A 15762-nucleotide genomic window follows, 5' to 3' on the forward strand; every position below is an offset into this window, starting at 1 on the left:
ATAAAGTAAAAGGAACCCAGAGCCCCCCGGAGCAATCAGAAGTGAGGGCTGAGAAGAGCTAGAAAAGAAGAGAATGGCCAGACAGGACCCCAAGGCGGGAGCCGCTAGTGCGTGGTGAAGCCACAGGTGACGAGTGCCCAGGGGTAATGTCCAATATTCAATGTGAAATGGCATCTTGGTGATGCAGACTGTCCCTGTCCTTGGTGATGCAGAACGAGATGTTCAACCTCGTCCGACTAAAGGTGTCCTGTGAGTGAGTGGTTTTAGTAGCAATCACAGAATTGGGTTGAATTCAGTGTCTGATTCAACAAAGTGTGAGCTGGGATGACACAGAGTGCGATGGGACTCAGCAATGGACTCGTTTCATTGCAAGAAGGAGCCCAGACATAGCAACAACCACCAGAAGATGCCATGGGCGTACCTGCAGAAACAAGGGGACACGCTTTCGGCTGCCACAAAGCACAGAATGGGGGTTTGAGCCAATTTTACTTATATCCGAAGGGGCAGAGAGAACCCAGCTGACATCAGCTGCCACGTAACAAAATTTGTAATTAACAGACATAAAAGTGGTAAGTTTTTGAGTGCCTACTATGTGCCAGGCATGTCACACATATTACCATTTACTTCTATTTACTACCCTATTGATTTCACCATCCCTGTTACTTCAGATTTTTAGTGATAGAGAATGCACGCACATGTTTTAAAAATAAACTGCAGATAGTATACGTGAACATAAAACTCATTTCCCAGAAGCCAAGGGTTTTGTTTTGTTTTAGTTTTTCTCGTCATTATCATTATAAATAAACAGTAGCCTTTATTGTTTGGGCTCCCCACAAATAAAGATTAAGAATTTAGAGCGTTCAAATTACCTTCCACCTTCTCTCTTCCCTCGAATGCCTGATTTTTTATTTGCAAATGTTTAGCTCTTACTGTGGTTGCCTTTATTATGATGTCAATATATGTCAACTTCTATATGGTGATCTACAAACTCCCTGCTGATCATTCCTGATTATCCCCTGACTGATAGGAGAATTTTCAGCACGGACTTAATCCTGAACTTGGACCCTAACCCATTGCTCTTACCTTAGTTTACTAAGCTCTAACTCTTACTCCATCAGTCCCCTCAGTCCTGAGGAGCTTTCTGGTGGTCCTAGAACTACCCAGATGATTGTTCCCTTGGTTGTCTACACGTCTTCCTAGAGAAACCTACCACCTACAACCACCAGCATAGTGACTCAGTCTCCCCAAGGCCCATGCGGCAGGAAGTTAGCCAAAAACAAAGCCTGAGGCCTAGCAACACCTAGTTAACAAAACAGTGAGAACCTTGGTTATCATTAGCCTTCCTTGGCTTCGGAATACGGGGGGGGTCACCCAAGTCATGGGAGGCATGCACTTTTTTTTTTTTTTTTTGGTGGTACGCGGGCCTCTCACTGCTGTGGCCTCTCCCATTGTGGAGCACAGGCTCCGGATGCGCAGGCCCAGCGGCCACGGCTCACGGGCCCAGCCGCTCCGCGGCACGTGGGATCCTCCCGGACCGGGGCACGAACCCGTGTCCCCTGCACCGGCAGGCGGACTCCCAACCACTGCGCCACCAGGGAAGCCCGGCATGCACTTTTGGGTCACCCTCTACCTGTTAGTTCTCAAAGAGCACAAACCACTTGAACTGCCTCTCTGACCAGGACATGAGGAGTAAGTACACAGTGAAGTCACTGCCATTTGGTTAACAGTAGACCACGGAAATCATGAGAGTAAGAGCCCCAAGCTTTAGAGGGCACTTGCCCGTATGTTAACGGTAATAAACTAACCCAAATTTTAAAAACGAATCCACAGGAAGTTGGGAAAACAAACTGGCAAAACAAAATAAGTTTCCACTTATAAAGACATTTATATTTATTTATTTCACTCTATCTGAAGTTATATCAGTAACTGAAAGTTTATTTAAAAAATAAAGATCCTGGGACTTCCCTGGTGGTGCAGTGGTTAAGAATCCGCCTGCCAATGCAGGGGACACGGGGTTCGATCGCTGGTCCAGGAAGATCCTACATGTCGCGGAGCAACTAAGCCCGTGAGCCACAACTGCTGAGCCTGTGCTCTAGAGCCTGCGAGCCACAACTACTGAGCCCACGAGCCACAACTACTGAGGCTGCGTGCCACAACTACTGAAGCCTAGAACCCGTGCTCCGCAACAAGAGAAGCCACTGCAACGAGAAGCCTGCGCACCGCAACGAAGAGTAGCCCCCGCTCGCCGCAACTAGAGAAAGCCCGCACACAGCAACGAAGACCCAACGCAGCCAAAAATAATACATAAATTTAATTTAATTTAGAACTTAAAAAAGAAAAAAAAGATGCTGTGTTTAAATTTGCATACAGTAAAAATTAGTTCCAATTTTCAAGGCTCCTTTTTTCTAACTCTCATATAATGACCAACTCTGTAATAACTAGAGATAAAACCGTGCTAAACCATATCTTCTGTAAAGCAAATAATTATTCAATCTCTCCCAAAGACAATACTCTGACAATGACAAAGATAGCTTCTCTTTTCATTAAAAAAAAAAAGCACCACATGTAGACTAGAGTGTTTGCTCTCCAGTTTGAGTTGAACTTTCAACTCTTGCTACAGCACGTTATATTCAATCCTGGCTCTGTCCACATTAAACTGTCATTTTGTTTTGCCAGCTGCTGGCGTTCCATTTTCTCTGGAATACATGTGCTGGTCTTTATGTGGCTACTTCATTGACAGGTGCAAACACTGGACTGTTAAACAGTAGACAGAGGTGAAAATGAGTGGTAATAGAAAAGGAGATAACTTCCTAAGTAGGAAAATGTAAATTAAATAACTACAAAGATAATCGAACATTGTGACTAGACATAATTCATTATAAATATTTCTCTTTTTTTGAATTTGTGTATATATTTATAGCTAAAAAATCTATAAAATTAAGAAATAAGTTTTATTTACAAGAGAAATTTAAGAATTATGATTCTTAAATTTATTTCCCAGTTTAAGCACTTAAAACATGTTAAAAAAACACCCAACATTTAATAAATATAATCTAAATTTGGAATCAACAGCCAAAGTTTGTAATAACAGGAGTGCAATTATGTTTATTAACTGTCGTATGATCAACCAGATTCCTTATCATATCCTCTTTCGCCTTTGCTTGTCAATCAAAGACTCATCACATTCTTTCATTTCTCCCAATTTCCACAAACATCCCTCTTCTGAAACTTGGGCCGTTCCTTCTGGGTTTAATGCCTCCTTGAGTCTCTCCTTTAAACCATCACATATATTTCTATCAAAACAATGTTTCTAACTCATGAGGAAAGATGATCTTCTGTCCCTAAAATTTCATTAATCTTGACTTCCACATCATGTTTTTTTTCTGATTACCTTCTAAGCAAACAACTAGTTTTGAATACCAGTAATGTGCCAGCAGGTGGTAGTTGGCACAGTGGTGGGTGAGGAGTGGAGAGTGATGATGCAACCATAGGAAGAGAGGAGAAGCAGCCTGTGTGCTTGCAGTCTGGAAAGAAGAGACTTAAGAACTGAGAACACTGAGGATAGACCAGGAGGTTGTATGCAGTCAGGCACTGATCGCTGTGTAAGCCAGAAGGCAAAACAGAACATTTACCTCCATATATCACTGGTGAATTTTCTTCTAACAAAATTATTAGAATTCTATTTCAAAATTCTTTCAAAAATAGACAAGAGTCCTTATTTGATGTGCCCCAAGGGTGCCACTCCGTGTCTGCCAGGGGGTTGTGAAACCTCCTGACAGATGACTGGGCTCCAAAGCCCTACAGAAACCAGGCTGATCTAGTTTATACGCAAACCTCCAGCACATCTTCTCAAATGCCCAGAGGGACACGAAAGTCTGTGTGGGCTGGCCTCTTCACCTGGCTCCAGATCATCCTAGACTTCATGTTCATTGCAGGAAGTCAGGTATGTAGAAGCAGCACATACATCTTTTATCAGACCGTCCAGTCTAAAAACTTTGTAATCAAAACTTTTCCATGAAAGTAAGGTCTCTATTAACGATGATTAAAGCCATTGTTTATAATAACAAAAGAATAGAAACAAAATCTTAAGAAGGTACTTGTAAATTGATAAGAGATTGCTTAAGGAAATTGTGCTACTTCTGTGGAGTGAAATACTGTACGTAATTGATTATATATATATATATATATATATATATTCAGTGGCACTGAACAGCTGTGTGGCTTGCAGGATCTCAGTTCCCCAACCAGGGATTGAACCCAGGCCATGGCAGTGAAAGCCCAGAATCCTAACCACTAGGCAACCAGGGAACTCCCTACTTTCCTCTTTTGATATTTATGTTTACTGAGCAAATTTTGTATAATAAGTATGTATCTGTTTTATAAAGAGTAATTGAGAGGGCTTCCCCGGTGGCACAGTGGTTAAGAATCCACCTGCCAATGCAGGGGACACGGGTTGGATCCCTGGTCTGGGAAGACCCGACATGCCGCAGGGCAACTAAGCCCGTGCGCCACAACTACTGAGCCTGCGCTCTAGAGCCCGCGAGCCACAACTACTGAGCCCGTGTGCCACAACTACTGAAGCCCATGTGCCTAGAGCCCATGCTCCACGACAAGAGAAGCCACCACAACGAGAAGCCCGCGCACTGCAATAAAGAGTAGCCCCCACTCGCCACAACTAGAGAAAGCCCGTGCGCAGCGATGAAGACCCAACACAGCCAAAAATAAATAAATTAAATAAATTAATTAAAAAAAAATAAAGTGGCGAAAATGATAAATATGTAATTGGCTCCCTCAGAGGATGCAAATGTCACTCCCATACTAACAACAAGACAAATCCATATTCACTACAAAAATCACAACTTTTCTTGAACCCATCTGAGAACTGAGGTCACAACCAGGTAACTGAATTCCAAAGAGGGAGCGAGTCCCTCCAAGGAGAGAGGAGACACACGCATAGCCTCATCCATAGTAGAAGGAGCACCGTGCCAGTTGCAACATAAGCAGGTTAAGAAAAATGAGCTAGAATACAAAGTAGCGAGGAGCAAGTATTGGTGAGCAGAGCAGTCTGAAGTAGCTGGGAGCACGTGTTAAAAGCTGAGTTCACACTCACTCACAGCCTTTGTCTCCATCCCCCGCAAGATGCCCATGTGAAAAGCTGAGGGCAGAGCAGGGCAGGAGACTCGTGGATTGTGCAGGCTTGAAGAGAGGACCAGCTGCTGCTAAGAGAAAAGCACCTTCTATCCTAAGAAGCAAAAGTCTTAAGCCTCTGGGAGAGGGAAAGCAAACTCTCTGGCCAGTCAAACCTCAAAGAAGGTGATCAGTGGAAAAGTGTCAGGCATCAAGCCCCATCCCCTTCTCTTAGGGCTTTGTTTCCTAGGAAGGAAAGCTTTGAACTGCCGGGGAGGGCAGCAAAGCCTCTTGCTCACAGGGCATAGGTGAAGGCATAGTATGGCAAGGGGGAAAATAAAGGAAAATTTTTCCTCTCCTGGGTGAGGCGTCAGTAATTGTACTAGGCCTCAGAGTCTGTACTACTACCAAGTGGAGGTTTCCTATTGCAGAAGAAACAGGTAACTCCTGCCCAAGGTCAACTTCAGATACAAGGTGGAGGTAGACTGCCACAGGGAGGAGGGGCAGGAATCCTGAGAGAGCCCACCTCTGAGCCACAGGCACACAGCACTTCCCAAAGAGTAAGTCTGCGTTAGAACAACAGAGAACTCTCTCTGCCCTCACCTGTGAGGTACCAAGCAATAGCAGTCTATTACCAAGGAAGGCATAAGAGCATAGAGAGAGACATACTCGGTGGTACAGGTGGATAGTTCTGCTGAAAGCTAAAGGTGGAGCAGCAGAGAGAAAAGCACTCTGTTACTCCCATTCCCATTCTAAGCACACACCCACTGCAAGAACATCAGGGTTGTGGCCCACTAAAAGGAACCATAGCAACAACCAAACTCAATTCAACTTTTGGATAGATTGGCTCTACCACTTACAATAACAGTCTGTTATAGGAAGAGGCATGCCATTTCCAGGTGTGAACACTGTTTATTTCAGTCTCTACTATTCTACACATGATGACTGATATTCGATCGAAAATTATGAGACAGACAAAAAGGAAAAGAACCTATTGTCAGGAGACAAAGCAATCAACAGAATCAGATTCAAAGATAACCCATGGGGCTTCCCTGGTGGCGCAGTGGTTGAGAATCCACCTGCCGATGCAGGGGACACGGGTTCATGCCCCGGTCTGGAAAGATCCCACATGCCGCGGAGGGGCTGGGCCCGTGAGCCATGGCTGCTGAGCCTGTGCGTCTGGAGCCTGTGCTCTGCAATGGGAGAGGCCACAACAGTGAGAGGCCCGCGTACCACACACACACAAAAAAAGATAACCCATGGATCATGAACCTATCAGATGAGGACTTTAACTATAATTAAAATGTTAAAGAACCTAGGAGAAAAAGTGAACAATATAGATGATAAACAATAAATAGATAATTTCAGCAGAGATTTGGAAAATGTAAAAAAAAGTCAAATGTAAATATTAGAAATTTTTTTAAAAGGTGAAGAAATTAATTTCTTTGATTAATCAATACAGTGGAGGAAAACAATTAGTAAATTTGAAGGTAGGTCAAAAAAATACCCCAAACTGAAACACAAAGAGGAAAAAGTCATTTAAAATCAATGATTGGAATATCCAAGAATTTGGGGACAATATCAAATTGGTCTAACATATGTGTAATCGGAATCTCAGAAGGAGAAGGGAGAGAGAATAGGGCAAGAGACATAATTAAAGATAATGATAAGGAGTTAATGAAAGACACCAAACCCCAAATTCAAGAAAGTCCATCAGGACAGAGAGAAAGAAAGAGGAACAACAAACACTCCAAAACACATTATAGTCTAACTGTTGAAAAGCAAAGAGAAAGAGAAACTTCTAAAGGCATTCCAAAGTGAAAGACACATTACAGACAGAGAAACAAAGTTAAAATATACAGTAGACTTTCTGTCTGAAACTATGCAGGACAAAAGATAAGGGAGTGACATCTTCAAAGTATTAAAGAAAAGAAACTGTCAATCCAGGCTTCCATACTCAGAAAAAAATCTGTCAAAAATACAGGCAAAATAATGTTTTTTTCAGACAAGCAAAAGCTGAGAGAATTTGTTGCCAGCAGATCTGCACTATAATCACTGCAAAAGGAAGTTCTTCAGGAAGAAAGAAGATGATACCGGACAGAAACTTAGATATACAAAAAAAATTAAAGCTCCAGAAATGGTATAAATGAAGGTGTCAAATGCAAATCTTGCCGTGGCAAGTTATATCCATTTTTGTTACATGAAAATATCTATATTAAATTATCATTTTCTGAAGACTATAACATGTTAGAAATTCCAAAGAACTGTACTTTTGATGGACACATTGGAAAAGATCATCCAAAGTCATGCTGAGCAAGCTGAATGGACAAATATGAGTTGCACAGTGACTTTCTGGAGAACTCCTAAACACTATCTTTACTGCTGAAGACTGAGCTATTTGGTGGGAGATTTCCAGGGGTTCCTACAAATCGCAAGGCCTTCTTACTGATCTCTTATCAACCAGCTGCTTGGGTGCTTCAGTCTGAGATCTTCTTTTTTGTTGCTTTCCTAATAGATCTTCTCCTAGCTATCCCAGTGGTTGTATAAGAATCCAAAACTATTGAAATCTTTCTAATTTAAGTATAAATTTTACCTTTAACATACATTTATGCCTTATTTAATGTAAACCAGACAGAAATGTTATGAATCTTAATCAGAATCCACTTGCATATATTCAACTACAGAGAAAGACCACCAGAATTACTCTCTAGGACGTTCAGGCTCATGTCTATCAGTTCTGGTGGCATGAAACACAGTATGAGTTCACCATATGTTTTCAGCCATTGGATTAACTGGACTCCGTGACACTTCATGGCACTGATTACAGGTAACTCCTTATTCTATTCTGGAGATTATAGTCAACAGAAGAATGTCTCCCACATAGAAATTAGTGAAGGAGATCCTCAGGCTATATTCAAGATTTTCTAAAAGTCTAAAAATCAGTATACCTGATTCCCTAATAAGGCTGTATAGGCTAACAAAACATAAGAAGTCTTTGGATTTGGCTGGCATAAAATCAATTCAGTGAGCTATCCTTGGTTACCGAAAGTTGATCAGAAATGCAAGTTAGCAGTAATATGTAATAGGTGAATAAGGGGAAACAAATAGCTTTCCTTTAATTAGTTCAGTTTTTTGATGAACGAATGGAGACTACAACTGAGGCGTTATATGAAGAAAAGTCTAAGTACCACCCTCCACGAAAATACATTCCTGAAGAAAGGAGAATTGAAAATATTTTGTAATTTATATAAACTAATCCCTAGGATTTGAGGAGAAACCTGAAGAGGTCAGGGCTGGAGAACCTGTCAAGTTGGAAGAGCTGGAGGGTGGCTGATAGTCCAATGCCAGCACCCAGTGGGGTGTAGCTACCTCAGGCTGACAGTGGTGAACGTCGGTATTAAAGCTGTTCTATGACAGTGAGTTTGTAATAGAATTCACAGCAGAACTAGTACATGCAATGATGGCAGTTAGGATAGGTGTCAGCATGTCAAATGTTCAGGGGGTGAGACCCAAGTCCCAGCAGTGTCAGGACTCTGGCAAATGACCTGGTGTTCAAGACTGGCCCCAATTCCCAGGGAGAACTCGAAAAAAACCCACAGCTGAAACCCAGGTAAATGGAATAAAGCACACCATGCAGTGAGGGGTCAGGTGGCGGCCCTGTGGGCTCCTGAATGACATTTCCCCTGTTACCACCAAGATGACATTACATGTGGTCAGGACCTAGCATCTGCCCTGTGGCAGTGTCCAGGGAAGAACAGAAATTGACACTAATCTCTTCTTTTCCTGATTTCCACAACAATCTTAAGCCCTTAAATGAAATTATACTAAAATATCGCAAACCCTACAAATAAAATGTTACTATTGTTCCCCAGCAAAAATAAACAAGAAGAAGACAAAGCATAAAACCTTTCAAGTGATTTTTAACAAAAACCATTTTTCATTTGTGGAACAAATGTTGGATATTATTTTCACTAAAATATTTTCAGTCCCAAGTATACTGAAAATACTTATGTATCATCAAACTACTTAGAGTAGAATAATACAGAAAGTCAATGCCACATTTCAGTTGAATTTTAAATATGGTATTACTCAGATTTTTCAATTTTGGTCTCTGACAGCAGAATCTAAAGATGCATTCACTTTGGCGGCAAATGACAAATTTGATTTTAAAATTAAAAACAAGTCATTGTTGTGCATGATTTCAGTTATCTCTACATTTTAAAGTTATTCCTATTCAGGAATTCCCTGGCGGTCCAGTGGTTAGGACTCAGTGCTTTCACCGCTGTGACCCCAGCAAGCCACACGGCACAGCCAAAAACAACAAAAAAAGCGACTCCCATTAGGAAACAAAGATCCAGTACGATAAGGAAAATTCTTTTGTGTCAACATAATCTATCAAAATACAGTAAATATCCTTTGACAGCCCCTGAAGACCATACAACCGTACACGTGTCCGGGACCGTCCTAGCTCCGTACTACTCCACCACCCTGGGCTGCCAGGTCAACAATGAGCAAAATGCTGGCTTTTTCACACAGCTCTGCAGAACTATGAACTGCCTGCTTTATCAAGCCAAGCCCAGGGGAAAAAGAACGAAATAATGAAACAATGAACAGTTTATATGATTTTCTTCTCTGATGGACTTTATTTTCAACTACACGGGCAGCTCAATCTAATATATTAAAGGGATGTACAGGAAAGGAACGGGAAAGATCTTCCTTTCACCCACGTTGCCTATAATACTCTACACCCATAATAATTCCATATCCCATAGTAATAATAATTTTTAAAAAATTACTAGCTTGCAGGGTGACTATGGTCATACTTGCAAAACGATTGCAAAAGTACTTGACCTTGCAATGCCTGAATGTTTAAAGAACAACGTTCTAGAGTTTTTATTAAAGTTTTTTCTGGTGTCCAAATTGCTTTGTATTGAATGAACTTTAAGAATGGGAATAGGACTGACTTTGTCCCCTGTCCCATTTCCCATACGGAAGTGTCCTGATGCTTTCTGCAGATCTAAGCGCGCACCATATGTTCCATCAGCGCAGACAGGTGACCCCATGGAAGCTCAGAAGTCTTCCAGGGAAGCATTTACTGGGTGCAGCCGTAATTAACTAATTACCCTGGAGCAGGGGCTGTGGGAGGGAAACCTGGGAATCCAAGTTAACCTTGTTCTGTGAAACCTCAGTATTTGAAATGTTTTACAGCTATCAAAAAATAAACTTTACACAAAAACGCTATCCAAATACAAATTTCATGTTGTGAAATCTTTCATAAATAGAAATCACACAGCAATGTTCCTATTGTGCTTTTCAGACTGGTTGAAACACTCAGTTTATCACTGTGTGTGCTGCTGGGTGAAGCACGTGTGCTGTTCCCACCGAATGACACACATTTCAAAAAATAAGTATGATTAATTAGATAAGGTAAATGACTGATGTAAAAAGTTCCTGCAGCAAGCTCTCCATTTGGTCATTTACACGTGGTCAAGATGACAAAACCCTTTAAAGACAATTTTTAAGAAGTCCAACTACCTCAATATAATAAAATATGTAAAGGAGAGAAACAGGGAAAATGATAAGCAGAGCGGATATGGAGAGAGCTAATCTACGATGAAGAAAACACCACATGCGGAGGTGGGTGGAAGGGAGCACTCATTATAATAGGATCATTATTAACAAAAGTGTATACGAGAGTAATAACGGTGAGCTAGAAAAATATATTTCCCTTTAAAATCGGGTCAATTCCTATGAAAATGTAAACTCCGGCTTATGTCATCTCTCCCCTCCCCCAGTCCGATTTTTACTTACTGTTACACATTAACTTCCGAGTCTCCCGGCTGACAAAATGTACTCTTAAGCTTTGGAAACATCTAGATAACAGTCATTACGGTCAGAAGGGGAGACTGTGACACTAGGAGAAAACCCTACTGAAATGACACCTTCTCAGAACCGCTGTCTGCCTTTGTCTCCCCTTCGTGGTGTCTTTCCTGTAGCAGAGAACAGTGGTATTTCTGCCCCTGTCGCTGGGACTCTGGAAGCTCAATTTTGATGGGTAGATTCGGGACGTTGGAGTTTCCAGTCTGCAATTCTCGGATTTCGTTAGGGCCCTGGGTTTGCTGTAGGGAAGGGGTTGCCCTGTCCCCACCTCCAACCCCACTCTGCAACGCTCCCGCCATCATCTCAGAGCCTCAGACCACAGACCCCGGGGAACACACCCTGATTTCAAGGCAGCTGACAGAGGTTTACGGAATAGGACACTCCCTCGGCCACAGGCGCCCTAAGTCCCGGGTTTGGACCACAGTCTCTCGCCCAGGAAGGCTGGGCCCCCGCCCCAGGTCAGCAGGCAGCCCCGCACGCTCAGCCCACGGGGGCTGCTTTTTGTTTTCTTGCTTTGCTGTGGGCCTCCTCCCCCCCCCCAGCACCCCGCCAAATACTTCCCAGATCTGGATTCTAAAAATCTCACTTCTAGAACCCAGTCATTGGCCAGTCATGCGCCATGTTCCCCAAATGTCCTTCTGCTCAGGAAATTCCAGTTGTTGATACTTCCTAACTCTCTACGAAGTGCAAGCGCTCTTAGAGAAGAATGCTTTTCCTCAAGTCCTGGGGTTTCCTTCCAAGTGGAGTCACTGCCACCAGTATGAACCCCCCGGCCTCCCTCTACCTGCTGCTCGACTTCCCTCTTTCTCCTCCGAAAGGAGAGAAAGTGGCGGGTTCGAGTGGTGAGCCGTCTGCCTGGTGAGTGGGCGAGAGAGGGCTATGCCTTTTCCTGCCCCCGTCTGGAGCAAGGATGACACAGAGAGCATGGTTCGGCTCTGTTCTCCTGCCCTGAGTGTTGGAGAGGTAGATTCCGCCCCCTGGGGGAGAAGGAGGAAGAACACTGGGACACGTAGAAATAAGACAAGAGAGTCTGGGAAACCAAGAGATGCTAGCGGACAGACTCCTTCCAGGAAGTGCTGTACCTCGGCCACGTGTGTCACCCATCAGCCTCTAAGCTTTGGAAACGACAATGTGGAAAAGGAGCTTTGACCGGTTGCACGATTCACAGGGCCCACAAGATAGATCGATTGTTCAGAGAAATGTGACAGTTTGCCCCAGGATCATTTTAAAGGGAGGTGTTGGGTAATGCAGTGAGTGGTGTCTCTGCACAGTCCACACAACAAGCCAACATTGAGATGAACATCACAGACCCACTTCTTGATATGCCCTTTCATATAGACCAACGGCACCTCCGTAGGCCCAGTAGAAGCAATTCTGATTATCTGGGGGTAAGGAGATTACTAGCATATAATTCATGGATGTATGTCTCTGATAGCATGAGATAATCCATGGTTGATTTAGAATAGTCCATGAGCAAGGCCTCCCTGGTGGCGCAGTGTTAAGAATCTGCCCTACCGGGCTTCCCTGGTGGCGCAGTGGTTGAGAGTCCGCCTGCCGATGCAGGGGACGTGGGTTCGTGCCCCGGTCCGGGAGGATCCCACATGCCGTGGAGCGGTTGGGCCCGTGAGCCGTGGCCGCTGAGCCTGCGCGTCCGGAGCCTGTGCTCCGCAACGGGAGAGGCCACGGCAGTCAGAGGCCCGCGTACCACACACACAAAAAAAAGAATCTGCCTACCAATGCACGGGACATGGGTTGGAGCCCTGGTCCGGGAAGATCCCACATGCCGCAGAGCAACTAAGCCCATGTGCCACAACTACTGAGGCTGCACTCTAGAGCCCATGTGCTACAACTACTGAAGCCCGTGTGCCACAACTACTGAAGCCCGCGCGCCTAGAGCCCATGCTCCACAACAAGAGAAGCCACCACAATGAGAAGCCCACACACCGCAACGAAGAGTAGCCCCTGCTCGCCACAACTAGAGAAAGTCCGTGTGCAGCAACGAAGACCCAACACAGCCAAAAATAAACAAATAAATAAATAATTTTTTTTTAAAAAAAGAATAGTCCATGAGCAAATGGACTTTCCAACTGCACATCTTTCAGGGAGTCTCCAGGAAGCCTCTGATAGATACTGGGTAGTCATGAGTTAAGAGATTATACACCTTAGACAGCGCTCAGAATGTGGCTTCTCTGTGTTGCTAATTTAACAGAGATCCACGAAGCCATGGTGACTAAGCCAAATAAACCACCACGCTCAGGACATCGGCCGGCATCCTCCTAGGTAAGGTAAGGGGCCTGATGAGAACGCATCGGTGAGAAGAGCAGCCAGAGCCCCTGCCCAGATGCACGCAGAGCGAGTGGGGGAATCGGGTGTCTGAGACTGTTTGCAGGTGAAGGTGTCCCGGGGTGTGGTCCTGTGAGTGGGTCTTACCGTAGGCGGCTCTTCCTTTGAAACCTTCTTTGGACTCTTGACTCTCTTGGCCTTAGGAAGCAATGAATCGGCGGAGGAAGAATGTGGCCTCGGGGCGCCTGCACTCCCGGGCTGTGAGGGCCACGGGGACGGGGACGAGGTGGTTTCTTTCCCCTTGATGGCTCTGGGGCTCTGGCACAGAAAAAGAGCCAGCTCTGTTATTCTCACTACACATGCTTCCGATTCGCCTCCCTCTCTTCTCCTCCCCTGAGCTAGAATCGCAGTCCTGAAGGGCCTGGATCTACTCTTCCTCCCAGTCCCACAATCCTCGGCCCCCCAGCACCCCCGCTCCTGCCTGATTTCATTTGCAGGTGAGGCCCCCACTGATGCTCGTGTGCTAAGAAATACATACCAAGAGATCAGTGTTTTCTGGAAGCACCTGGAAGGGTGGGGTCTTGGTGGAGTGGGGTGAGGTCGTAGCTTGAGGTGGGTGTCGTCGTATTTGTACGGAGGTGGAGGTAGGCGTCGGGGGCCCGCAGGCAGGAGCGACGGGACAGGAGTCCGAAGGGCCAGGGCATTGAGCCTGGGGGTCGGGACGCCAGTGCCACCTTCCACTCTCACTCCCTCCTCATTGCTCTCACCCACCAGTCCCTCGTCTCCCATGCACACGTCTTGCCTCACTTTTAAGTGTTTTCTCCTTCAAACTCGGATGTGGGGAAGTGAAAAGCCTCGGGATGGTGTGTATAGGTTCTTCAACCCAGATGCCCAAATAAGCAATGAACAGAGTAAAAGAAAAAAAAAAAAGGAACTTAAATGCAAACCTTGGAGAGTATGGCGTCAAACTTTCTTCTCATTTCAAGGTCCTCTTTCTGTTTATTAACCTATGAAATTAAAGACCCGTGTCATTTGTTATCTTTTGCAAAGATTAAGAAAGAGAATTTTTGGTAAACTTCCCTTAAGCAATGAAAGAGTGGCATTTTAAACCATTTCATTGCCCAAACTATTATAGGAATATAAATTATAATACTGAATGTAAATTAGAAAATAAATTTACACCCAGAAAAAAAGTACTTTACAATAGAGATTATAGGAAAACATGCAATTGTTTGCTTATGTGTATTTATTTTATTAACATTATTGTGTACCAGGCACTGCACTAGACTCTTAGAATAAATAATACATAAACCTTGCCGTCAAGCATTTAGGTTCTAGCAGAAAATGAGTTTGTGAAATGCTCCAATTAGGGAATTCACTGGGGGTCTAGTGGTTAGGACTCCGGGCTTCCACTGTGGGGGGCAGAGGGCGGGTTCAATCCCTGGTCGGGGAACTAAGATTCCCACAAGCCATGATGCTGGGAAAAAAAATTAATTAAATGCTTCAATTAAAAAAAAATTTTTTTATATACCAAAAAAGGAAGCAGTGCAAATGTTAGTTAGAATTAATAAAAATATGACCATCCGACTTGAGGAAGAGAACAACAGCTACAGTGTGGAATCTCCCCGTGTAATTTTAAGCGTCCCATGACCACTACCCTCCCAACCAGGTAACCACTATTCTGAATTTTGTGCCCGGGATTCCCTTTTATTTTCTTGATAATTTTTTGTCGCTTTTACAGACTTATCTTTTTACCCCATTGGTATCCTTAAACAATATACAAATTTAGTTTTGCTTATTTTTAAACCTTGTTTAAAAGGTTTATGAAAGTTATGAAAGCTCCCACTGCTTCACAACTTTGCCAACACTCAGTACTGTAAGCCTTTTAGTTTTGTTTTTAAACAATCAATCTGGTGTGAGCAATACTATTTCTTCATGGTTTTACTCTGTTTCACTTATTGTTAATGAGACTGGATATATGTTTGTAGGTTCCTCATCTGAATTCCCACTTTTCAACTCTTTGCCTATGTTTCTAGTGGATAGTATGTCTTTTATTAAATTGATTTTAGGGCATATTTATATTTTTGGGGTAACTCATACTTTGTCAACTCTATGACTTGTGAAATCATCACTACAGTCAAGATAATGAACATACCCACCACTCCCAAAAGTTTCCTTACGCCTCTTTGAAAGCCAATCCTGCCTCATCACCAGGCAACCACTGTTGTGCTTTCTGTCACGATACATTAGTTTGCATTTATGAGAATTTAAAGTTGAACTGTACAAAGGTATTCTTTATTTTGTCTGGCTTCTTTCACTCAACGTAATATTTCTGAGATCTATCCTTGTTGCTGTGTATGAGAACGATCCATTTCTTTTTATCTCTGAGTAGTATTCCACTGGGTAGATAAGGTACAACTTATTTACCCGTTCACTCATTAATAGACATCAGGGTTATTTCTGCTACGAACA

At 43.5% G+C, this 15762-nt stretch overlaps 1 protein-coding gene across 1 annotated transcript in view; it reads right to left on the minus strand.

Moving 5' to 3' along the window:
- C3H10orf67 (chromosome 3 C10orf67 homolog) overlaps positions 1-15762 on the minus strand; it is a 115689-nt gene that overhangs the window by 26875 nt on the left and 73052 nt on the right. Inside the window, exons 9-10 of the mRNA XM_067030739.1 lie at positions 14238-14297; positions 13438-13608 (exon numbers count right to left, since the gene is read on the minus strand). Coding sequence (XP_066886840.1) covers positions 13438-13608; positions 14238-14297 — 231 coding nt within the window. The remainder of the gene's footprint in view (positions 1-13437; positions 13609-14237; positions 14298-15762) is intronic.

This window comes from Kogia breviceps, chromosome 3 (assembly GCF_026419965.1).
Source record: "Kogia breviceps isolate mKogBre1 chromosome 3, mKogBre1 haplotype 1, whole genome shotgun sequence".
In the NCBI taxonomy this organism is placed as follows: domain Eukaryota; kingdom Metazoa; phylum Chordata; class Mammalia; order Artiodactyla; family Physeteridae; genus Kogia; species Kogia breviceps.